This window comes from Blennius ocellaris, assembly GCF_963422515.1.
Source record: "Blennius ocellaris genome assembly, chromosome: 16".
In the NCBI taxonomy this organism is placed as follows: domain Eukaryota; kingdom Metazoa; phylum Chordata; class Actinopteri; order Blenniiformes; family Blenniidae; genus Blennius; species Blennius ocellaris.
This window is the reverse complement of record NC_137665.1, coordinates 7,720,899-7,745,277: the sequence shown is the minus strand read 5'-3', so window position 1 is coordinate 7,745,277 and position 24,379 is coordinate 7,720,899. Positions and strand designations below refer to the sequence as shown.

At 45.7% G+C, this 24,379-nt stretch overlaps 2 protein-coding genes across 2 annotated transcripts in view; one reads left to right on the top strand and one right to left on the bottom strand.

Moving 5' to 3' along the window:
* Positions 1–13,244, top strand: part of llgl1 (LLGL scribble cell polarity complex component 1) — a 29,444-nt gene extending 16,200 nt beyond the window's left edge. Inside the window, 20 exon segments of the mRNA XM_080510734.1 lie at positions 1,406–1,568; positions 1,753–1,888; positions 2,102–2,156; positions 2,391–2,545; positions 2,636–2,856; positions 3,572–3,639; positions 4,024–4,198; positions 6,179–6,283; positions 6,452–6,744; positions 7,265–7,415; positions 7,514–7,652; positions 7,754–7,782; positions 7,784–8,068; positions 8,249–8,440; positions 8,558–8,630; positions 8,936–9,050; positions 9,467–9,531; positions 10,735–10,867; positions 10,954–11,036; positions 11,733–13,244. Of these exon segments, the coding sequence (XP_080366860.1) occupies positions 1,406–1,568; positions 1,753–1,888; positions 2,102–2,156; positions 2,391–2,545; positions 2,636–2,856; positions 3,572–3,639; positions 4,024–4,198; positions 6,179–6,283; positions 6,452–6,744; positions 7,265–7,415; positions 7,514–7,652; positions 7,754–7,782; positions 7,784–8,068; positions 8,249–8,440; positions 8,558–8,630; positions 8,936–9,050; positions 9,467–9,531; positions 10,735–10,867; positions 10,954–11,032 (2,632 nt within the window). The 3' untranslated portion in view covers positions 11,033–11,036; positions 11,733–13,244.
* Positions 13,245–14,099: 855 nt separating this feature from the next.
* Positions 14,100–24,139, bottom strand: flii (FLII actin remodeling protein). The gene is made up of 31 exons (XM_080511997.1): positions 24,029–24,139; positions 22,841–22,951; positions 22,560–22,631; positions 22,351–22,431; positions 21,925–22,172; positions 21,696–21,799; positions 21,437–21,612; positions 21,045–21,202; positions 20,877–20,961; positions 20,595–20,742; positions 20,342–20,472; positions 20,164–20,271; positions 19,954–20,058; positions 19,631–19,810; positions 19,306–19,388; positions 19,125–19,199; positions 18,949–19,032; positions 18,676–18,847; positions 18,394–18,501; positions 18,115–18,306; positions 17,934–18,032; positions 17,743–17,832; positions 17,476–17,615; positions 17,162–17,393; positions 16,925–17,079; positions 16,780–16,840; positions 16,572–16,700; positions 15,988–16,094; positions 15,798–15,903; positions 15,652–15,717; positions 14,100–15,566 (listed from the first exon to the last, which is right to left on the bottom strand). Exons 1-31 carry the CDS (start codon positions 24,089–24,091, stop codon positions 15,432–15,434), a joined length of 3,804 nt encoding a protein of 1,267 aa, XP_080368123.1. The 5' UTR covers positions 24,092–24,139; the 3' UTR covers positions 14,100–15,431.
* Positions 24,140–24,379: the final 240 nt, after the last annotated feature.

The following is a 24,379-nucleotide window of genomic DNA, read 5'->3' as shown; positions in this document are numbered from 1 at the left end:
ATCAGAATACAAATTGAAAGCGTGAAATGACAATCAGTGATTTATAATGGAAATATTCACCACATTGCACGATTGAAAGCGGCCTGTATGACATAAACGTACAAGGTTGAGGAGTTTTTCCTCTGACTGTCGGACTGGTAGGCCAAACCCCTCATTAACCAGAGAGTTGAATTGAGGCCTAACAAGGGCCCTGATAAGGGCTGTGTGTGTGCGCGCTTCAGGAGAGGAGGGGGGGGGGTGGGGGGGGGTTAGACAGTGAGGCTTTGTACTGGCTGCCAAAACGTGCTGTTCCGGTCGGGGAAGTGATTCAACCGAGGGTCCAGCGTGCACGGGGACACACGTGCGTACACAAACAGAGACAGGGGCTCATCACTGGGACTCTGCAGCAGGATGCTGGATTCCCTAAAAATACTTATGAACGGAGAGACGGAGACAATGGAATGCTTTGTTGGGAATGTTTCTGCCTCTGTGCTTCCGGAGAGGATCTTCCTCAGTGAACACCGGCCACAGCAGTGAGAAGTCTGTGTGTGTGTGTGTGTGGTGGTTTTAACAAAACTAGTCTGCTTTATCACTAGTAAAGAGTCCCGAAAGCAGTAGTGCTGCTTTTCCTTCTCCCAATTTTTATTTTCCCTCATCGCTTCTTCTCTCCAGGATTTCTTACCCAAATTTCTTTTCCCCAGTCCTTCACTGAGGGAATCCTCAAACATCTCGAGGGTGTGTCCTGCTCCACATTCTTCTGCTGCCTCAGAGGAATGTCTAGCTCACAAGCTCCAGCAGCTGAGCTCCATCATGTTGTTGATTTCACTGTTGTTGTCGTTATTGTTGTTGTGGTGCCTCTGCTGTCGTCTTGGCTTATACAGATAGTTTAGATTATTTCATACATGTTTTAACACCTTGAGTTTTGCTTTGAGTTGTTTGAGCGCGAAGCTTTTTGTCTCTGTTTTGCTCTGCTGGTGATGAAGTCGTATCTGTGACAACCTCTGTCCTCACTGAACTATATTTGCTCCCCATCATCAACTCAAGATTTGGGACTGATCCTTTGACCTGATGCACTTTTGCCTAATTTCCACTTCATGCCTTGAGTTCAAATGCAAATGAAAGTAGCCCTGGAAGTTTACTCTTAGCTGAGCTGTTCAACCCTTAGGGAGCTTGTAGAGAGGCTTGTGAACTGTATTCTTTAATCCAGGGGGACTGTGAAACTAAAATTCAAACCGTATACCTCATTACTTCACTTATATTTATTAGTTTGTATAAAACTTATCTAAATCAGTGACTTAAATGGGAGAATTCTTCTTCTTAGAAAATTTCCTCACCTTGTTTTGACCTGGACATGATGACAGTTTATGCTCTCCAGGATTGCAGGTAAGACGACAGCTTTGGGATAATGCGTAATGTTTTGTTCCAGCTTGCCAGACGATTACAGGTGTGGGAAATCTTTGGGGCCGGTGGAGTCTCTTCAGGAACATCCTCAGCAGTCGGGGAAGATTCTGATTGGCTACAGCCGAGGCCTGGTGGTCCTGTGGGATCTGAGCACTCGACACGCTGACCAGCTCTTCCTGGGAAAACAGGTACCCCCGGGGGTTAGAGAGTAAAAATAGCTGCAGATCGATGGTACTCACAGTATACTCTCTGCACACAGAATTGGACTGCAGAGGCTGGTTTTGACAGTTTAATATTGTTTGAGGAATCTTAGCTTTGATTGTGCTGCTTTGTCACACGCTCACGTGTACTTGTGCGTCTTTGTGACTGCAGCAGCTGGAGAGCCTTGTGTGGGAGCGTTCGGGAAACTTATTTGTCAGTTCTCATAACGACGGCGGCTATTCGGTTTGGTCTGTTACCAGCGGCAACGCCTGCAGCCCACAGCCAGTGTCTTCCACCATCCCATACGGTGAGAAGTGAATATGAGTCACACACTTTACATGTGTGCATTCGTCACTTATTTAGACATTGTTTCCAGGTCTGGTGTATGATGTGATGGGATCATCTAGAATATAGTTTGTAGAATGATAGCTTCAAACATAAAAAAAAAAAAGATTTTCACATATCTCACAACCAACTGGTGCTTTATTTTACCATCTCACTCTGTCATTGTCTGTCACAGGTCCGTTCCCCTGTAAAGCCATCAATAAGATCCTGTGGAGGACGACACAGACTGGGTGAGTGTTTCATGACCGCTTGGAACTCACCGAGATATGCTGTCTGGACTAAATGAGGAGTGTTTAGGTACTCCTTCTGTTAAAAGGAGAAACCGATACTATCTTCATTAAAATAGATGACTCGACACAAAAGAATGCAATAATAGAATCACCAAATCAGTTTGTGCAACAGAGTTATAACATTCATTGAACTAATTTGAATACTTTTCACACTGTTTGCGTTTCTCCCGGCAGTTCCCCAGTCGTTTTATACAGCGGGGGAATGCCCCGAGCCAGCTATGGCGACCGTCACTGTCTGACCATCCAACAGGACAAGGATCACATCACTCTGGACTTCACGTCTCGAGTCATTGACTTCTTCACCGTCCACAGCGTGGAGCAGGAGAAAGGTGAAGACCTGATCAGCATCAAACGTTCCCACCTTGTATTTCTCTTGTGTGTCCGAGAAGAATCTCTCATATTCTGCCTGTCCTCCTCAGAGTTTGACGACCCATCAGCTTTGGTGGTGTTATTAGAAGAGGAGCTGGTTGTTATTGATCTCCAAACACCCGGGTGGCCCTCTCTCCCTACGCCATACCTTGCTCCTCTTCACTCCTCAGCCATCACCTGCTCCTGTCACATCTCCAGTGTCCCCCCGAAGCTGTGGGAGCGGCTGGTCAACGCTGGCAAAGCGCAGCAGGGCCGCCAGCACACACACAGGGTAAGTGACTCCAAATCAGCTGATTTGTAATAATTCGTTTTCGGGTGGCTCCCTTGGAGACCAGAAATGTGTTTGTACCCTTTTAACTGAAGTAACTAAAGAAAAAACATCTTTTGGCAAGGCTCTGAGAACAAGATTATTCAGCAAATTGGTTTATACTCAGCAACATGAATATCCAATTACAGAAAATCCAAAATACATGTAAGCAGCTTAACCTGAAAACACATTGAATAATATGGACAGGAGCCAGATAACTTGATCGTACAGGAGGAGGGTTTCATTTGGCTTCATCTCAAATTATTGTTACTTGTCAAAGTAGTCCATATAACTACAAGGTCATGTTTTGAATTGATTTGATGGCGCTAATGGATCATTCTGTGGCCTGAACTGTCACAATGTCAACAACGAGGAGAGGAAACAAACAGGAATGTGACTATCTGACTGCTGGTGTGAACTTTAGGAGCAGGTGTAGGCCGTTAAAGGCTTCGCAGAGGCTTTGTAGCTTAGATCAGCTGTTTGATTAGTGGCAGGGTGACACACACACACACACACACACACACACACACACACACACACGGAAACATGGCACCCAGCTGTTGCATTCATAAATCATGTCTCCATCAGTGTGAGGCCACACACAAGTGCCACTGCAACGGTGTAAACTAAGGATGTAGATTTTTTTTTTCTCCTCTTCAATCTTTTTCTGTTTGTGCAGAGCTGGCCCATCTGTGGCGGGAAGAATCTGGCGCCTCCACCCAAACAGCAAGAGCTACTACTGACTGGGTATCCGCACGCGAATACACACATACACACACTACAGGTTGTTCTGATGTCATCTGATACTTTCTAGTCGGGTTGGATCACTAAAGGTGACCTGGTTCTGATGTGACAATAGGAAAAAGGCTCCCAAAACTGTTAAGGATGTTGTTCATGTTCCACATTCAGTTAAAGTTATGTAAATTAATTGATTGAAGCTTAAACAAAATTGTGCTGTGCAAAAATATAAATGGTGTGAAATTGAGAGAATCCAGGTTTTTTTTTTTTAAGGTTTTTAATCATCTAGAGGTTCTAAATTATTTTTTATCATAAAATGCTGCAATGTTACACATTATGCATGCTTGACATCAGCATTTTCCCTTTTCCTGATTCAAAATGATCCCATTACAGTCATGAGGACGGCACCGTGCGTTTCTGGGACGCTTCAGGCGTCGCTCTTACGCCGCTGTACAAACTCGGCACAGCCAACGTCTTCCATACGGACTGCGACCCCACTGACGACCCTCAGGATCCTGGAAACGACCCCGACATGCAGCAGGAGGAGGAATGGCCTCCTTTCAGGAAGGTAGGGAATCGTGCATCAGGCTCTCGTGTGTGTGTGTGTGTGTAGTTTACGGCCCTGATGTGATCTCTATGAAGGACATGCAGTCTCATGCAGCCAGCTGTGTTTATGAAGGTACATGAAATATGGATTGTACATGTCACTGTGCATTTGCATCAATTGTTTAGTCGCTCTGAAATGTGAGCTGACAAAATCATGACCAAATACTTAATGAAAGAAAATCCAGAGAAAGAACACATTTGAACAATATCCTTTTGTGGAGTTGGCCTGTCTCACTTAAATGATGTAAAAGTTGGATGAAATGCGATATAACCATTCATTACGGGGTTGCTTCGGTATAAACCAAACGGAACACAAATGAAAGTGAACTGGTTCTGGGAGGGGAAAAAAAGAGATTTGTTATGTTGAAATGGTCATAAAAAAATTATGTATAGGTCATATTCGAGAGGAAAAAGGTCATATTTGGGTCATTTGTCTGCAGTGTGAACGTAGCCCAGGAGAATTAAAGTGTTTCCTTTCCCCGTTCAGACTCGGGGTCGCACTTTAAAGGCTGTGAGAATGAAAGCAATCTGTCTCATGCACTCTGTTACTACATGTGCAGCCTAATTTTCTCATTTGATTGTTTTCATGTGTTTGGATCTCTGGCTGGCCTACCCCATTGTTCTTGTATAAAATCTGAGCTGTAATTGAACGGCAGTCGCACTCTGGCCTAACGATCAGTTTTCTGTGCCGAATTGCATTTAAATGAGCTGATTTATAAAACTCAGCGATCTGGCTGAGCCATTTGGCTTCAGTCGGCGGCAAAAGAGGATGGGACATTAAGCTTTATGAATATGTAAATAATGATTCTCCTGTGAGAAATATTTCCCAGCGTATGATCGGGATGAGCATTTATTATCTGTGGATCCAAATGAGGAGGTATAATTAGTACCGATCCTTCTTTGCTTCTCGTCTACTTTTCACACCGACTCCCTCCCCGACATTTCCTCATCTGCCCATGTATCCTGTGGTAACAGAGCTGCATGTTCAGGAATGCGGCTCTCATATGGGATGAGGAGCCTTTCCCTTTTTTTCTCGGCTGTAATGAAAACCAGACTTATCAGTCCAGTCTCTCTCTCTCCCTCTCTCTTTGTGCATGTATGTGCATTTTTGTGACAGACTTCTACTTCTTGTTTCGCCAAGGACACAGCTCCCATGTGAGGGGGATTGTGTGGAATTTCTACTGTGTGAAAGATTAATGCCCATGTTTACCGAGCGTGTATGAGGACAAAGTGGGTTAGTAAAGAGATATAGCCAGCCTCTAACTGAGAAAAGGCTAATCTTGGGAAGTCAGAGGTGGAGAGTTTATATGATAACATGAATAAGATGTGTGTGTGTGTGTTTGTATACTGATGCGTCAATACTTTCCCACAGGGACACCGGTGGCCGCGCTTGTTCTATTTAGCAGCTAAGACATACGATGTGAGAAAACTTGTCACTGAGTCTGAACAGGTTTGCTCTGCAAGGGAGGATACTGGAATTCTCCTCCTCGTGCTGTCTTCATTGAAATATGTTTGGCGTTGCTGGTGTACATCACCGTGATGCACAGGCAGAGTGGAAATGAAAGGGAGACTCGAATAGACGGTGACCATACTGACATTCCTAGATATAAATGTCCTCAACAGACTTGTAACAAAGACTGACATAAACTACCACAAGAGTAACTTAATCAACAAGTTATGTAACGGAACTAACTTGAGCAGTCTTTAAAATGAGAGAAACTGGAAAAAAAAAATAAGTGAGTCATAGTGGGAATGTGAGTGACAAGAATAATGGTAATACAAATGGAATTTCAGCCTCATTTGTTGTTGACACTGAAATTGATATTGGTGCATTAGATTGTGCACCGGCATCATTTCCTCCAAATAAACTATAAAGATGTGTGTGTGTGTGTAGTTTTTTTTTGTTCATTTCATTTTATGTTTTCATCCTTTGTGTGTTTAGGTGGGCTGTTTTGACCCGTACAGTGATGACCCCAGGCTCGGCATCCAGAAGATCAGTCTGTGCAAATACAGCAACAAGCTGCTGGTGGCTGGAACTGCTGGACAGGTAACAGCCACACACACACACACACACACACACGTTTAAACACTGAAGTTATTTAAACACCCACACTGTGACAACATTTATCAGATAAAGTGATCTCTTTGTGTTTTGTTCAGTGTGTATGAATATATGCCGGGCCCCAACGCATCTGTCTTCACTGTGTCTTTCCAGGTGATTGTGTTGGGTCTGAGCGACGAGCGTTCGGACCACATGGTGGACGTGTCGGTGGTTGATCTGCTGCAGGACAGGGAGGGCTTCACCTGGAAGGGCCACGACAGGCTGGAGCCGCGCCTTAAACCCGCCCCCTTCCCCCCTGGCTTCCAGCCGCTGGTGCTGGTGCAGTGCCTGCCTCCAGCCTCGGTGACGGCAGTGGCGCTGCATGCCGAGTGGAACCTGATCGCTTTCGGGACGAGTCACGGTTTCGGTCTGTTCGACTACCACAGACGGAATGCCGTGCTGGCCAGGTTAGCAGGAAAAACACTTCAAGGATTTATACTGCACGCTTTCACGATCGGAGGGCACATGAATATTTTGTGGATGTTAACAAGATTTCTAATACAGTGACTTGAATTTCTTTCGTTTGTTTTCTTGGCTGTAAGGATCCCAATCAATACAACTCTCAGTATGTCAGTTCTTCTATTTTGAGATTACTCCATGTTATGCTGGTAAATCTTTCTTTGAATTGAAGATCATATTGAGGAATCATGGCTTCTACTGTGATGGCTACTTTATGTGCGCAAAACTCTATTTCTCAGCTTTTTGGCAGTTTTTGAATCCCCTTATCATCTTTTATCACTTTCCTCCTTATTTAGATACTTTTTATTTATCATGAATTATATACATTTTCTTGGCTATAAAGTTGTTTCATGTTTCTCTTGTTTCGATCACATAACGTTTCATTAAACCAGACATAAATTGTCAAAATGCTGTTCGACAGCCAAAGCTAATCTACCAATGCTTGGTGTTTTTTTTTTGCTTCCTTAGATGCACCCTGCACCCCAACGACTCCTTGGCAATGGAGGGTCCACTGTCCAGAGTGAAGTCCTTGAAAAAGTCCCTCCGACAGAGCTTCAGACGCATCCGCAAAAGTCGGGTTTCCGGAAAGAAGCGCACCATCACTACACCCACCAGCAAGGTGAGAGTCTTGACAACCGACCAGTGTTTTTGTCACACAGAATCATCTCTGTGCGTCAGAGTTTATCTTTTAAAAATGAAAATGCTTGTTGAACGCAGGTACAAGAGGCCAATGCCGCTCTGGCAGAGCAGGAAGAAGTTGCGCCGATACAGAGAAGGATTGAGCCTCGGTCGGCTGATGACTCGCTGTCGGGAGTGGTTCGATGTCTGTGCTTCGCAGACACCTTCCTGCGTGACGGTGTGTTACCAACTCATCAGTGTTGTCATCAAATGTTTTTGTTTGCCAAAAATGTGTTTTGTGAGGAAATAATTCTCGTTGTATTCCTCGGACACCCTCAGGTACACACCATGGCCCCACACTGTGGGCCTGGTACCAACTCGGGCAGCGTGTACGCCTACGCTCTGGAGGTGCCCGGCGTGGTCTCTGGACGTGCGTGCGAGAGGGGCGGAGCCAGCGAGAGCAGCATGTGTGTGGAGGCAGTGTTGGGTAAAGAAATCCAGCTGATGCACAGAGCTCCTGTGGTGTCCATCTCGGTGTTGGACGGTCGGGGGAAACCTTTACCTGACCCCTATGAAGCATCCCAGGACCTCGCCATCGCACCCGAGATGACCAACGCCCACTCTGTCCTCATTGCATCAGAAGAACAGCTCAAGGTGAAGACCGTTTTTACTTTTTAACAGACGGGAAGATGAATTTCTGCATTCATAGTATGGGTGGAATAAGTAAAAGTGAAATGAGAGAAACACCCGAGTCACATTAGGAGTAGTGCTGAAGAATCTATGCTGCAACAAGTTTTAAGTCCCTGCTTTCTTTTTCTTCTCCACTTTCTGAAGGTGTTCTCCCTCCCTAAAGTGAGTGCCAAGACCAAGTTCAAGCTGACAGCACATGAAGGCTGTCGGGTGAGGAAAGTGGCTCTGGTGGTCTTCAGCTCCACAGTGCAGGAGGACTACAGTGAACACACACTCGTCTGTCTCACCAACCTCGGAGACATGCACCTCTTCAACATACCTGCCCTCCGACCACAGGTACGGCTGAAAGTCTGGAATCATGTGTGCCACCCTGTGTATGTCTGAAAATGAGCAAAGCAGGAACAGTGATTCTTTGCTCCCCCCCCCCCCCCCCCCCCACATCTTTCTCTTCAGGTGCGATATGACTGCATTCGTAAAGAGGACATCAGTGGCATTGCATCCTGTGTTTTCACAAAGAATGGACAGGGTGAGAACAACAAGTTTCACAATGTTGCAGTTGAAAGCCCAAATTGATTATTTAACAATCATCTCTATTTCTATGTATGTGTGTATATATATGTAATACAGTTTGACACAAGATTTTGTCTGGCTTCAACAGAATTGTGTACCTAATCGATTATAGAATGAAAAGCCGAAGGGCAGCAATAATTTATTCAGCTCTGTCACTGACGGCTCCTTCTGCAGGAACGGTGTTTCAAGGCTGAGCGGTTTGGAAACGAGAGCCCAGAACCGCAGTTTTCAGCAAGCTTCTGTGTGTGTTGTTTTCTGCAGGGTTTTACCTGATCAGTCCTTCGGAGTACGAGAGGTTCTCCCTGTCTGCTAAAGTCCTCACTGAGCCGCTGTGCTCCGTGCAGCTGGACCGGCCGCTGGAGTTCACACTCGCCAGGTAATTCACAGAATCGATAGTCAGAATAGCAGATTTCTTAGATGGTGAAGTATGGGGAAAAAAACCCAGTGATGAAATATTAGGTGTATCCATTATCAGAATATGTTGTAAATTATATATTACAAGGGGGGTGGGGGGGGGGGGGGGGTGGAAACTGAATCATAGATGGTTTAAAGCTCTTAGTTTTTACATAACTTTACTTATCCAGTGGGCCAAGTGAAATCCTGTCAGAGACTCTTTGATTTCCTGGACATGACAATGGAAACCACTAAACCTGCTGTTCGCGCTGCTTCCTCTTGCGTTACTGCTCGCCCAGGGAGCCTGCGAAACCCAAGAAATCATACTCATGTGCTTATTGCTGTATTATACTCCGTCCGCTGCCAAAATAAATGGTGCGTACTCGTGTGTCTCTGCAGCGATGGTACGGTGACGCTGCCGCAGGCCAATGGAACCCACAGGAACCAGATGGGTCACGCTGAGGGTAGATCTGAACACACACACACACACACACACACACACACACACACACACACACACACACACACACACACACACACACACACACACACACACACACACACACACACACACACACACACACACACACACACACACACACACACACACACACACACACACACACACACACACACACACACACACACACACACACACACACACACACACACACACACACACACACACACACACACACACACACACACACACACACACACACACCAACTTTCTCCTCCCCCTCGTTTTTCTATCCTCATGGTATTTCTCCGTCTATCACTCCTCTCTCTGAGCCTCTTAAAACCCCGACCAGGCCTCACGGGATCCCGCTCATCTCCATGGCAACCATTCAGTATGCCCAACACCTCCTGCCCGGGCAGGAAACACTGGTTGTTGTGGAGACCAGTCGGGCTTTCACCTGACTGTTATCAACAACTTTTAATGCAGGCAGCAGAAGGAATTTTCATTTTCATTTTCAAGCTCTAAGAACAGGCGTTCCCACTCGTCTCACACTGGCCTCTACGTCCGTCACAAAACACTCACCGAAAGGAACTCTACAGGAGGAGTGTTGAGATTCGCAAAGCTTTGAGTATTGACAAAACAAACTGAGAAATTTTGAATTGTATAGCTTTAACTTGGAGGAAACTATGATCCAGACACCAGCAGACCTTCAGCACTGCTCCTCTGGAGGCGCCCTACTTCTCATCCAGCTATTAGTCATTTACCAGGATACAAATAACTGCAAGTTCAACGATACATGAACCTCTCTAATATGATGATTTTTCCACTCGATAGTCTCGAAGTACTTCACTCATTTACACATAAATACACACAAAATGGAACAGCTGCCATGCAGTGTGCTCCAGTGGAAGCAGCAAACGGTGTGCATGAAATGAAAAAGTGAAACAATGGGTTTGCAGAAATTCCTCCGACTCATCGAAGTAGCTCTGACTTGAACTTCTCCGACATCTTTCGTCCTGCAGCCAGATGTTGCCTCAGTCAACCTGCCAATCATCTGTGTCCAGATGAGGGTTGCAGGGGCTGGAGCATCGTCCGGCGAGTGTTGAGCAGAGTTCAGGGCACACCCCGGACAGATCACCAGCGAAACACAGAGACGCACTGGAAGCTAAAAGGTGTTTCGTGGCCGTCTGCTCCTCCACCTCCATAGGTCAAGCCGAGACTCCCAGCTCCCTCTCCTCCCCCGTCCTGGACACGCCGCTGGACTCGCCCCTCAGCTGTGCTGATCTCACCCTCGACTCGACGGGAGAGCTCACCGTGGAGGACGTCAGGGATTTTCTAACGTGAGCACACACACGCACACACACCGTTTTAATTAGCCGTCTCGTTTGTCCCCGCTAAGGAGCAGAAGTTGGTTTGTGTTCAACAGAACTGTAGACGAGGCGGAGAACAACCTGAAGAACATAAAGGAAGAGGAGGGACGCTCGCCTGGCATCCTCATCAACTGAACAGGTGAGTAAAAGTCTTGAGTCCTTTCAAGTAAATGCACATTTCTGAGCAGATGCATGAGCTCTCTGGTTCAGTGCATGCTGGACACACACACACACACGCACCTGTTTCTAATGGAGCCAGTCCAGAGTGTGGCACACTTCAAAGAGTTGTTCTGTCTGAGCTGCATTCCACCAACAAACCCTGCTCACTCTTTCCCCTTCGCTCTGAACACACTCACTGCTTTGCTCTGTACTTCAGAGACGCTCGCTGGGTTTCTTCACTGGTTCCTGTTCTTTTGGACCCCGTTACTCGCGCTTTTGCCCCGTCCAGTACGCAGCGGCTGAGTGAAGGGTTGCGAGTGAGCCGGAGTCTAAAGAAAACATTTGGTGTTATTCTCACCACTTCTAAACTGATTATTATTATTATTGGCTTGTTGTTTGTCAGCTCAGCCCTTTCACATTTTAAACGTATGCTGCCCCCTGGTGGCGCTTGGTGAAGATGCAAGGGAAACTGGAAAGGATTCAGTTTTTACTACAACTGTTTCATGGTTTAGGAGCTAAATATTTTGACTCCTGTATGTTTGACATGCCAAAGATTGTTGACTAAAGTTTTAGGACTTCCAGTAATTACTTTCTTCTTTAGGTTTGTTCAAATCTAGTGTGAATTGAATTGCATGTGGCCTGTTGCACTTATGCTTTCCTGTCTTGTGTGTTCCAGTGAGGGGCTCAGGTGGTCTCTGATGGACTGGATTTCAGTGCTGGACCACAAACTTCTCCCATCAGCCCACTGTGGAGCCCCGGACAGCACTCTGCACTCTCCTGTTCGCCAGGGAAAAGTCTTACCATGAACTCAAAAATGTTAAAAAGAAAAGAGAGACCCCCTGTTGTGATTCTCCCACTGGAAGAACAGTTTCAGCTTTTTTTTTTTTTTTAAATAACTACTTGGCTAATGTGACATTTTGCTCCCATGTGGAGAAACGGAGCTTCGCGTAAACATCATGACAACTGGACGGCCTTGGAGCCGAACACAAGTCCAACTTTCTTCCCGCTCGACGCAGGAGGCTCGGTGGTGACTTTTATTTTTTTGTCTCCAGTCACGAGCGGGAGGCTTCCTCACAGTCAGAACTGACATTTGTGCTCCCATCACTTGAAGGATCGTTAACGTGAATCGAGAGGATCGCACACAGAAAAGTATTTTTGAGAGAGTCTGGGTGGGAAAAGTAAAAACTCTGTAAAGGGACAATGAAGGTGTTTTGTATCGCAAAGACTGAAGCTTTGTTAAATATGTTTTGTATGGCTTTTGAAGAGAGAAAAGATATTTTAAAGATGAATATAGTGGGAGGGGGAGGAAAAAAAAAAAAAACAACCTCTCGCTGTGACTTTAAAAGGGACCAGCTGTGGATCAGGATGCATTTTGAGATCAGAGCAGAATCGGGTGAAATATTTTTATCCGTCTTAAAAATGTCTTCATGTATAAACAAGGTGGCCGGTGAACGGGCGCTCGCTGGGGAAGTCACGGGAGTAATGCATGAAGTCGGCTCTTCACCATGCGGCTGATTTTTTTTTTTAACGTGACCCAGGAGAATTAAGTGCCAATAAGGAATGTGAAGTTGTATTTTTGTGGGTACAGTTCCAGAGAAATGAGTGGCTCAGCGGCCTGCTGGGGGAACCATGTTTGAGTTTGGAAGGTGAAGGACGAGCCGTCACATTTCATCATCTGGCGCAGGAATCTTTACAGGACTCAGGGAAGTGTTGCATGGCAGCCAAGGTCAGTCTGAAGGAGGGATGTTATTGGCTACACACAGTTTCCATCCTCACTGTTTTCGCCCCCATTTAGAGGCGTGTCAGAATACATCTATACGGTATATATAGATATATATAAATATAATCTGAGGACACAAGACAGGTTTGTAACGGTGAACCAATGATAGAACAAAACATTTGAGCCGGGAACCTGTGCCCCTCCCCTCCAGCTTCTTCAGCCTAAACAAGCCCCCAAATCTAAAACGCCTCACTAACTCGTAGTGCAACAGATAGGAAACATGTTAATGCCTTTTTTTTTTTTGTACTGTAGCTTTTTTTTTCTTGATCGATACCATGTAATTAACCCTTTCATGCGACATCTGGCACAATTTACCTTTTTAATCCCCACGGTTCAGACGATTTTGTTTCTATTATGTCATCCAGACTTGTGTGTAGAAATTTATTAATTGGGTCATTTAGCATTTTGGATGGAAAAATTGTGAATGTTAATAAAATTATTTACTCTCTGCATGAGGCTCCATCTTCAGTGTTTAGGAGGAAAATAAAGGTTTAACATAGTTCCAAGTTTGATCTCTTTAAGTCCAGAGATGTAAACCTTCAACTTAAAAACAAACCGTCAGGGATAATTCAGTCAGTGTAATAAAACTTTTGGGCACTGATGCTACAAATCACCATGGCGACCAAAGCATTGACATTTTTGTGGTGGGTTTAGTCACATGGCAACCCTTTAAGGTACTAGTTGAGTCACATTTCCAAATTGAGATAGTTTACATCAAAGACATTTCACAACAATAAAATGTATAAAGGTGATAGATTTTGATGGGAAAATGGTCCATCTAGCAGTGTGAATACTTTCCACATGCACTATATATACTTCTATACTGTATATAAATACTAAGCCTTTACTTCTGTTTAGTTGTTTGTATGATATCCTGGGGTTGTGTACGTGTGTGTGGTATGTCCAGGATGTGGAACCAACAAGGTATAAAATGTAATTCTACATTAATCTGCACTCATAATTACGGTTCTATGTAATTGGCAAACGAACCGTCCAGTGCAGTGATAATCTGTGATGAAGTTAAGTTGGTGCATATTTCGTAGGTTGTCTGCAGCGACTGAAAAGAAAATTATCTTCCTGTTGACCGATGAAGGAAAAAGGCCAAACCAATCTAGTATACCCAGACAGTCATTTAAGTTTAATTTCATTTAAAACAAAATGACTAGCAAGTCAGTTTAGGTGTTCTGTAATAATGTAAGAGGCATTCGATCAAACCAGCGTTGCAAATGTGTAGATGGAGATTAAGAAGCTCAAGACGAGATGTGGCGTGAAATTTTATTTTAATATAAAATACATAAATAAAGCATCTGCATGTGGCATCAGGAGCACGTGCACATATTCAAACACACACACCGATATGTGTGCAGGCCTCAAACACACCGACAGGCATACGATTAACCCCACAAAAAAACAAAACATAATGGAAGTAACAAAAATGATGCAGCCGTTGAGTACGTGGACATTTTGCTCGGACCGACATGCAGAGCCTGCGGTCTGCAGCAGGTATCTACTCGGAAGAGGGCTGGCTATTGCTGCTGTTCTCCAAGTGGTTTAATGACAACAGAACTAGAAGTCCTTTTCACTTATCAGGATATTTCTCCAAAGGATGCAGACTATCTCCCATTAAAAGGCTTTTTTTTTTTTTTTCAAAAAAGAGAAACGCACTTAAAAGAAAACTGAATCTTCAAACCTGATGGGAGTTTAAATATCATGCATTTACTTCGCAAATATGCTGTTTTTGATACAAGCGCTTTCCTGTTCTCTCCAGAAAATAAACGATTTGACAAGTTGAAAGCAGCCTGTAATATAGAAGAATACAGTATAGTTCTAGAGTTTCAGCTCCACTGATTGCACATTTAAACAGACAACATTTCCAACCTCGACTTCCACAACACTTCTTTGGCCAAATAAATGCGACTGTCTAAATGTTATGGCTAAAAATAAGTCATGTCCGGTAAGATTTTCTATTGAAAGCAGTCTCCCAAAACCAAGTGTCATTTTTCTGTTGAGTCAGTGCAGAAGCTGAAGCTGAAAGTGACTGTGGGAAAGTAAAGACGCACGAGGGAGGGGGACACCAACAACCACTCCATCCATCCATACTATGACAAAAATAGATATATAAACAAACATTCCTCAGGAAAAAAAAAAAGAATTATAGTGCGATTTTCTGTTCAGTCCCTCAAAGAAGAATAAACTGTAAAAATCTTGTATCTGCATTCATCTGCCTCCACCGAAACACAAAGCATGATAGAACAATTCTGCCATCAAGTCTGCAGCACGTGAAAGCAGCCAAACACACCGATATGTTGAGGGAAGCAGCTCCAATCTCATTTATCTCTGAACACTCGCCATTCGACAGAAATATTGAGGCTCAAACAGCCTGTAGAAAAAGTTGATATTGTACTGGTGGACAGGTAGCAGCGCTTCAGGATGTTGTGCTAATCTCATTTCTCTGTTTAGGCGGCGGAAATACAAAATAACCTGCTCACTGCGATGGCGTTTCAGATAAAGCTGGGGAAGGCAAAGGACGTCGTCGTCGTCTACTTTAACGGCAAATTACATGGCAGCGAAATCCAATCGGACGTGCGTCCCGTCCTAAGAGGGCGGGGTTTTGAACGCCCCCCAGGCGTGGAAGCAGCGCGTGAAGCAGTGAGGCTCGTTCCCTTTCCTCACCAGCCGCAGCTTCCTCTGCTGCTCCGCCTCCTTGGAGCGCATGTGCTGGATGTAAACCTGGAGGAGCGGGAGAGACGCGTCAGGTCCACGTCAACCCGGCACAGAGACGCAAGTACGACTAAAAGCTCGGCTTCTCACCCACCTGACAGGCTTTCAGGCTGAGTTTGATCTCCACCTGGCTGGTCTGAGTGCCCACCCACATGTACACCTGGAACACAAACACTCACGTCGGTCACGCACAAATACCAGATCCTGAACTCTGAAAGCGCTGCCGCGAAGCGCCGTTACCTCGTTGCCGTTGTCCAGCAACATGATGTCGTCGTCAGCCAGGTCGTCCTGGCAGAAGTCGGAGCATTTCTCCGACACGGAGAAATAACCTTTCTCATTAGAACACCTGAGGAGAAGAAAAGCCGGGGCGCTCGATGAGACGCTGCACTACTTTTAAACCGCGGTGACGTGACGACTTAAGTGTCCTCACCTGAAGAGGCGAGCGTGTTTCATGTACTCGGCGTCTTCGTCGTACTGCTTCTGGGAACCAATCCCAACCCAGAAGAAGTTCTCTGGCTCCTCCCCCTCGTTTATCACCTGAGAAACGCAGATAGGTTCGGCTCCCATAAGCAAAGAAAACAAGGGACATTCCCCACTTTAAGATCAGTTGTCTGGATCCTGATTATTTATTCATGTATAAAAAAAAGCGGGGATGTCGGCACCATCTACAGAGTGCCGACGGTGAGGCGACATCTTGGAAGTCATTTCTGTCTCTTCCATCAGGGCAACTTTTTCAAATTAACTCAAAGAGGTTTTTTTTTCTCGCCACTTTTCTTTCAGTGTTCGTGCTGACGGGCGAGAGCTGAGAGCAGCCGAATAGCGAGACGTGAAGTGGCGTGAATAAATCATGCGAGTTCCCTGCTGCTACACAAGCAATCCCGACTTGAATTGGTGCCACGTGAACACTTCCAATTCAATAAGTCTGGATTTTTCAGATTCTTTCCCACCGTTGAATAAATTGACATGCAACGCAGCTCCTGAGCTGGAATGCAGTGCGCGTGAACACTCCCTCACCTGCTTGCTGTACGTGTCGTCAAACATGCTGTTCATGACGTCCTCGGCCAGTTTGGCCTCGTCGGGGTCGGCGGCTCGGCCCACCCAGGTGTAAACGATGCCCTGATTGTCTGTGCTTTCAAACGGTACCTGCGGGGAACAGACGAGTACCGGTCACTCCACGGGAGTCGGACTTGGTCTTAGAATCTCTCGATGGTGAGAAACAAACCTTCAGGATGAAGCAGAACTCGGAGTTGAGATTGCTGGAATCTGTACCGATCTGAATGGTTCTGTGGGGAGAAAATGTACAATTTAACTCAAGAGACCGGAAAGACACCGTTGGAGGACAATGTTGTGCTTGTGTGTGAGCGCACCGGGTACAAAGTGCGCTGCCATTGGTGCGAATGTGGTAGAGCGACGGCTGAGCGGAGTCCGTCTTTTGTTTCCGCTTCCCTTTGTGAATGATGAACTTCCTCTTGAAGTGCGACAGGAACTTGAGGTTTTCCTGCTGCTGGGTCATTCGCACCACCTAAAACACCACAACGGCGTCGAGTTATTGGACGTTCGACACACTCACCAGGAGCGACCGGCGGATGTTTGTTTATTTATACCTTCAGTTTTCCGGGGAAAAGACTCTCAAACTTCTTCTGCAGGGAGAAGGTGAAGGTGAGCCAGCCCATGTTGGAGGCCTGCCGGCCCTGCCAGAAGTAGACCACACACTGGAAGTCCTCCTCGGCCTGTTTGTCTTCCTCCCCCTCATCTTTTCCACCTCCTCCACCGCCTTCTCCCTCCTTCTTCTCCTTCTCCTTCTCATCCTCCTCATACTCCACAGGCACCCAGTATCTATAAAAGCACACAGATTAATATAAGATGGAGCGCTTTATTCCATTTTACTTTTTGTTCTTAAAGCCACACAGTGCAGTACCTGCAGAGGAAGACGTAACAATCCTGTGTGAAGAAGTGACCAAACTCCTCCTCCGGCAGGCGAGCAAACTTCTTCCCCTCCAGCACGAATCCCTCCATGCCGTCCAGATCCTCGTTCCATTCCTCCATCAGCTGCTCTGCCTGCACAGAGAAGATAAAATGTTTTCATTGTGCTTCATATTCAAGTCTATGGTAGCACAGTGTGTGTGTGTGTGTGTGTGTGTGTGTGTGTGTGTGTGTGTGTGTGTGTGTGTGTGTGTGTTGTGACCTCGGTGAGCGGCATGGCGGGCTGTCTGGGAAGAAACAGAGCCGTGAGGTCGGCTTTCATCTGGTCTTTCTGCTCAGAGTCCTTCTTCACCTGAGAGGACAGAGAACAGATTGAACGTCTCCAGGCTGCGCACAGAAATCAAGACTATTAACTTTAAAAACAGTGTGTTCAGATTGAGCCAATTCGTTAACCTTGCCCTGCAGGTTGTCCTTTTGCTGGACGGTCTCGGCTGCTCTGGTGTAATCCACTTTCAACACATCGTCCCAGTTTTTGAACTTTGACTTGAAGACCTGAGAATGAAAAGGAACACAATTCAAGATGGGGGAGAGACACGCCAAGTGTGAATCTCTCGGGTGCGGCGGGAATCACTACCTGGCCCTCGGTGCCCTCGAGGTTGCGGGTGACGCACACGTGTTTGGGCCGGTGCAGCATGGAGCAGATCTCCTGTCCCAGCTTTAAGGCGGCGGCTCGGACCAGGCGGGGAGACTTCCGCCCGATCCAGATGAAGACGTCCGACCAGCAGTCCAGGATGTACACACACTTTGTGTCCAGCAGAGACTGCACCTGCGGAGAGATGGGAGGAGGGCGGTTAAAAAAACAAAACAAAACACAAAGACGTCATGAACCCTTTCCTTCGTGTAGGAAACGTACCAGCCTGAGCTCTGGGAGAGTGTCCAGTTTGACCTTTTGATCTTTGTGCTCCACTGACAGCTTGTAGTTGATCTGAGGCAGCTCCAGGTAGCCCAGGCCCAGGCCCACCTGCAGGACAATGAAAACACTCATGAATCATGGCTTCTCGCCTGGAACTGGAAATTAAACGCATTACTATGAATTGAAATCTGATGCGTTAACATTCCTTTTGCCGAATTTACAACCACGTTTTATAAACGGTTTTGGGCAATGCTCATTTATGACTCATGACAAATCATTTACCTTGTAGAGTTTAGGTCTTATCGGAGAGAAGTCATCCGGTACGTGTTTCTTGATCTCCTCTGGTTGTCCTCCCAGAACCTCCCAGAACCCTGGAGGCTCCTGGTTCTGCATGAGGGTCGTGATCTCAGCCTTCCCTTTACGTTCGTTCTTGTTGATCTTCTCGGCAAACAACCTGCGGGGTGACAATCATGAGCTCGTTTCAATTTTGTTACAAACGTGGAAAACGAGTTACCGACTTCCAAAAACGAGCGGCACCACCGTGGAGCGTCTCACCTGGCTTTCGTGGTGCCGCTGAGAGTCGCATTTCCCCCTCGCCAGATGAAGATTTCCAGCCCCGTGTCCAACAGGAAAATGAAACTACGGAGAACGAGAAAGCAGGGCGTTAGGCATGAAAGTGACTTTCGATGGCAGAGCGTTCATGTTGGAGGGTTTTGCCGAGTCGGAATCACCGTGGGTCGAGGGAGGAGGCCTTCAGAGGTACAGATTCCAGTTTAATGTTTTTCTTCCCGTAGACTCTGTACAACCTAATGAACAGAGGAAAAAAAAAAAACCCAAAAGATATTTCTGTGTAATAAAATAAGCAAATGGAGAAGATTAAGTGAGACATTCAACAGGAGAGCTTTTGTCTACCTGACGGAATATTGCGAATCCTCCACAGTGTAGAATCCGCTGGCTGTTCCTCCCTCAATGTAGGAGATGTCATTGTTGAACACCTGCACACAAGAAACAGCAGCAGCTGACTGGCTGTGATGCACATAGACACTTGTTTCCATACCACATTCAATCAATACAATAACACTTGTTTTTTTTGTTTTTTTTAAACTGTAAAGCACAGAAGACAGCTATTTTACCGTAAACACCAGGAATATTTCAATTATTTATCAAGAAAATGTAGTGTATATCTACTTGTCCTCTGGCTCATGAGTTTGAATGGACCTTAAATATTTCAACATACAGCGCTGAACTCCTCGCTCTCGTCTCCCATCTCCTCGCGGATCGTTCTGCACTCCGCTCCGAGGAAGTTCCTCAGGTTGACGGCGTGAATGGCAGAGCCGGCCTTCTTGTCTAGTGTGGCGTCCTGACCGATCCAGTAGTAGATGTGCCAGTTCAACGCCCCGTTGTCGTCCAAAAAGGTCTGTAATTGAAACCAGAGGGATGCTGCTCAAGCACAACTATAAAAACATGTTCCCGAAGCTGTTGCATTTAAATCACTTTCATTTAGTCAGAATAGAGTTCAGAAAATGTGTGTAGTAATTCATCGCAGGTACGATGTGTTACCTTGAGGATGATGTAGCAATCAGCCTCATAGAACTTGCCGTGGAAAGTTTCATCCACTTGCGTAGGAATGAAGTTTTCTATCTGCCACACTGCTAGGCCCGGAACCTTGAATAACGCAATAAAACAGAATGATAGAAATTGACTATCAATACATGCTTGTGTTTTCTACAGCCAATGTTGGAGAAACTTGTTCACACGCAGAGAGTTTACCTGCCCAATGTCTTCCAAGAAGAACTCGGAGTAATCCAGATGAGATTTTTCCAGACTCTTGTCCCAGCGCCGAGTTTTCAGATCACCGTATTTCAAGTCTCCATTCTCCTGCAAAAATCAACACGTATATCCAAATATCCAACCTTCTTGAGCGCCGCTCTGGAAAATAATGTCTTACCTCCAAGTTTTTCTTCTCCTGAGCGACGTCGCTCATGCCCTTCAGCACCTGCTTGGCCTGGTCATCCTGAGAGCAGTCCTTCCGTCTCCTTAACCGCATCTTTCTCGCGAGGTGATCCCGGGGGCTGGCTCCTACACGTCGGTGCACAAAAGGTACAGACTGGAATCGTACCACTACGTGAATGGAGGCTGCAGGTTGCTTACCACTATGCTCAGAGAGAAACCTTTACACAAATGGACACAAACTGGCGTACCTCCGCCTGCGGCTGCTACGGTGGCGGGTGAGGCTCCGGCCAGACGCAGCTGGTTCTGGAGGGAGAAGTCGATGTTGTACCACTCGGCTCCTCGGTCAACTGGTTTGGGAGGCATCACCAGGTTTGGGTTCTCACGAACATCGAGCATCTACAGACAGAGTCGTGAAGACGAGTATTGCGATGTGAAATCTTTCCAAACTGGCATCAATTCTCTCTTTTTAATCGCAGTGGACGTGCAAGTAAAAGTTTCAATATTATGTCAGTACGTCTCAAGTGTTTTACCTCCAGATCGGTTAGGTAGTGGATGGCCTCCGGTAGCGTTACCAGCCGGTTTTTATTAAGCACCAGCTTCTTCAGCTTGCCACACCTGGACAACAAACACATAAGTTAATCTGATGACATGATCATTGAATTAGTACAATGTGCAAGCCTCGTGAACACGGCGCTCACCGGCAGAGCCCTTCAGGAATGAGTTCCAGGTTGTTGTTAGCGGCCATGAACTCCGTGAGGCTGGACAGTTTGCCCACGCCGGGTGGAACCCCGTCGAAGTCCAGTTTATTGGAGTTTACATACAGCTTCTTCAGTTTGGACAGCTTACAGATGGCAGACTGGTCAAATATACACAAAGAAAAATTGGACAGGGATTCTCGGCACTCAAAGAAACACATTGTTGACTGTTTTCCCCAGGTTTGGGATTTTCAAAATCAATCAGATTTGTAAGATCACTTCAGTGAACAAAGTATTGAATGATTATTGTTTCCACCACTCCAACTTCAGTTAGGTAAACTAAATATCTGATAAAGGCTAACGGAGAGAAACAGCTGTGTGGTCGGTGCTCCTACAGGCAGTGAGGTGAGCTGGTTGCGGCTCAGGTTGAGCGTCTCCAGCTGGGTCCACTGGTCGATGCACAGGGAGAGTTCAGAAATCTGATTGGTGCTCAGGTTGAGTCTCTTTAGACTGCTCAGTGAATAGAGGCACTCCGGTACCCGAGTCAGGTCGTTGCACGACAGGTCCACATCTGGAAGAGAGACAGATGACGATCAGAAACTCGACAACAGGTGTGTGTACAAAGTTGACGGTGGAGAGTTTCTGCGGCGTTACCTGCTAAGTGAGTCAGTCCCTCCAGGCTGGTGGGCATGTTACTCTGGGTCCTCTGGGTGTTCCTCAGGTGCAGAGTCTGCAGGGCCACCATTGCTGGGAGCTGACTGTTCAGACACACATGCACACAGACACAGTGACTGTAGCCCTTCATTTAAGACCTAACTTGCAAGCAAACAATTTCTGACTATCTTGGTAAAAGGTGCCTAAAAATGAAAGATAGTCATTTTACCGCAGCTGAGCATGCATCAGTGGATTGTTGTTCAGAATGAGAGTCTGTAGATGCACCAGGCGCCTCATCTGTGGCGGCAGACTATCCAGCTTGTTGTCACTCAGGTCCAAATACAATAAGTCGGTCAGGTTGATGAACAGCTGGTTGGGTATAGCGTCAATACTGTTGTGGCTCAGATTTAGCACCAGCATGTTCCTGCTGTTCTCCAAGTCCCGGGGGATCTCCGACAACTGGTTGTAGCTCAAGTCCTACGAGAGGGAGGTAAGACAGAGGCTCATTAAAGACTAGAACATCTGACATACAGCATAACCTAAAAACAGTGGACAACAAGAAAGGTTGTGTAATAATTTGAATAACAAAAATGTAAAAAGAGTTGTTTTTTTTAAGGATGGTAAACAGATAAGACATGACTAAATGAGTGTGTACCAGCACAGAGAGGTCATCAAGCTGAAAGATGTCATCAGGAACTCCAGAGTTTTTCAAGTTGTTTGCTCTGGCCACCACAGCCTGCACATAGAATGAATCCATGTTAGGAAACCGTTAGGACAAGCTCACACATTGTGTGTGTGTGTGTGTGTGTGTGTGTGTGTGTGTGTGTGTGTGTGTGTGTGTGTGTGTGTGTGTGTGTGTGTTACCCTCAAGTTTGGTAAACTGGACAGCTCTCCATGTAAGGTAGTGAGACTGTTGTGACTAACTGAAAGATGCTCCTGGAGAAAGAAACGCAAAGGTTATATTCATGAACGCACACTCGATTAGGCAAAGAAAACATATTCTAGTCCCTGCAACTCCAACAAATGCTCCACAGTGAACTTGTTTTGAAAACTTGATAAAATCCAGCGAGTGACACCCACTTGAACGAGTCATACCCTAACGTATAGCAGCGCTAAAAACTAACAAATGGGCTTGAATATCTCACCAGTTTTTGCAGAGAGGCCAGCTCCTCTGGGAGGTAACACAGCCCTGTCCTGTTCAGTTTCAGCCATCGCAGACTGCTCATGCACTTGACATGCTGGGGGAAATATCCACCCTGAAAGTACAGATGGGCAGTTTGAGGGGGTAAAGAAATACATGATCACCCAAAGCAGTAGTCAAATATTTGGATAGTACATGACATTTGTATATGTGAAACTGTAAAGTCTGAATTCTGAGTCATCTGAAAATTTGATTACATAAGCAGGAAAACATTTTATACAAATGTTAGATCAGTGCATTAATTTAAACACTTAATAAAACCTGGTGGAGATGACTTCACAGATATACAAACCAGCTACACAACTAAGCAGAAACATGGTGACTCAGAGTCGAAGAGTCTATCCCAGTGTAAACTTTTTTGCACAGGAGGAGATAAGAAATCATTCATTTCTTTACAGTGACTCGGTGGGAACAATAAGAGGAAATGAAGTCATCCACACTGGCTGTGAACAGACATGAATCAGCAGCCATTCGCTCGATCACAGATAAACTGGTGCAGATACATACTGTAACGTTTTTAAATTCACTTGGCGGCCTGGGTTAAGTACACGAATAGCCGTGTCTGTTTGAGTCATGCCAGAGGAGTTCAGCTGTCAGTGTTGCCAGCAGGGCTGCTGAGCCCGTCCGGGAGGTGACCCACAATAAGAGACCTCTACAAGGATGGCTGCACTCAGTTAGTGACACCAGCTTCACACTGTTTTGGCCACAATATCATCTTAACTCAAACACACCAAACAATGATGATGACGATCGGGAACGAAACTTGTGTTTTTTGACCAGGACAGCTACAGCTAGCCACAGTGAACCTGAAGGAACTAGCATTCGTGACGATGAGAATAGACGCTACGTTACCAACTGTACAACGTGAAATCAAACTAAGAGAAATACTAAACTGTTTTAACGAAGAAAAACATCAGATATTACGTTGATAGCCAAGATTGATAATAGACTGATAATTTGTCACTCTAACAACTGGCTAACGCCCAATGCTAGTGGCGTAAAAAGCTACGCGAGTCTTTTATATTAGCTCAGGCTTCATCCGCTCGGTCTTACGCTTCATGCGGTGACAGACGTATAAGTTATTAAACAGCCGCTTGAGTAGAAACGACAAAAAAGTGCTTAAAATGCTTACTTTGAAATCATTCCCACTGAGGTCCACTCCCCGTATGAAGGGAAGAACTCCGGTGGCAGCCATTTCTCACTGTCTGATGTCAGCTGCTGCTGCTCACCACAAACTATTTATGTCCACACACGGAGCTCTAGCTTCTTCTGCCTGCGGAAAAGACGGAGGCCCGCCACTGTTGGAAGATCACTATCGCCACCTGTGGTGTATAAGAGATGTACACCTATTATTATTATTATTATTAATAATATTATTAATATTATTATTATTATTATTATTGTTATAATTATTACTGTTTTTCTGCCATTTCTCTCTGTGAGTAAGTAGTCCGGCACAACTGGAGCCACAGGCACAAAAATC

What these genes read in the sequence shown, in the direction of transcription:
- flii (XM_080511997.1), bottom strand. Translation starts at nt 24,091, where the DNA reads ATGGCTGCCACCGGAGTTCTTCCCTTCATACGGGGAGTGGACCTCAGT. An exon ending in TTGATGACCTCTCTGTGCTG is followed by an intron (nt 22,173 to 22,350) that starts GTACACACTCAT and finishes TCCCTCTCGTAG; the next exon opens with GACTTGAGCTACAACCAGTT. An exon ending in AAACACGCTCGCCTCTTCAG is followed by an intron (nt 15,904 to 15,987) that starts GTGAGGACACTT and finishes TCTTCTCCTCAG; the next exon opens with GTGTTCTAATGAGAAAGGTT.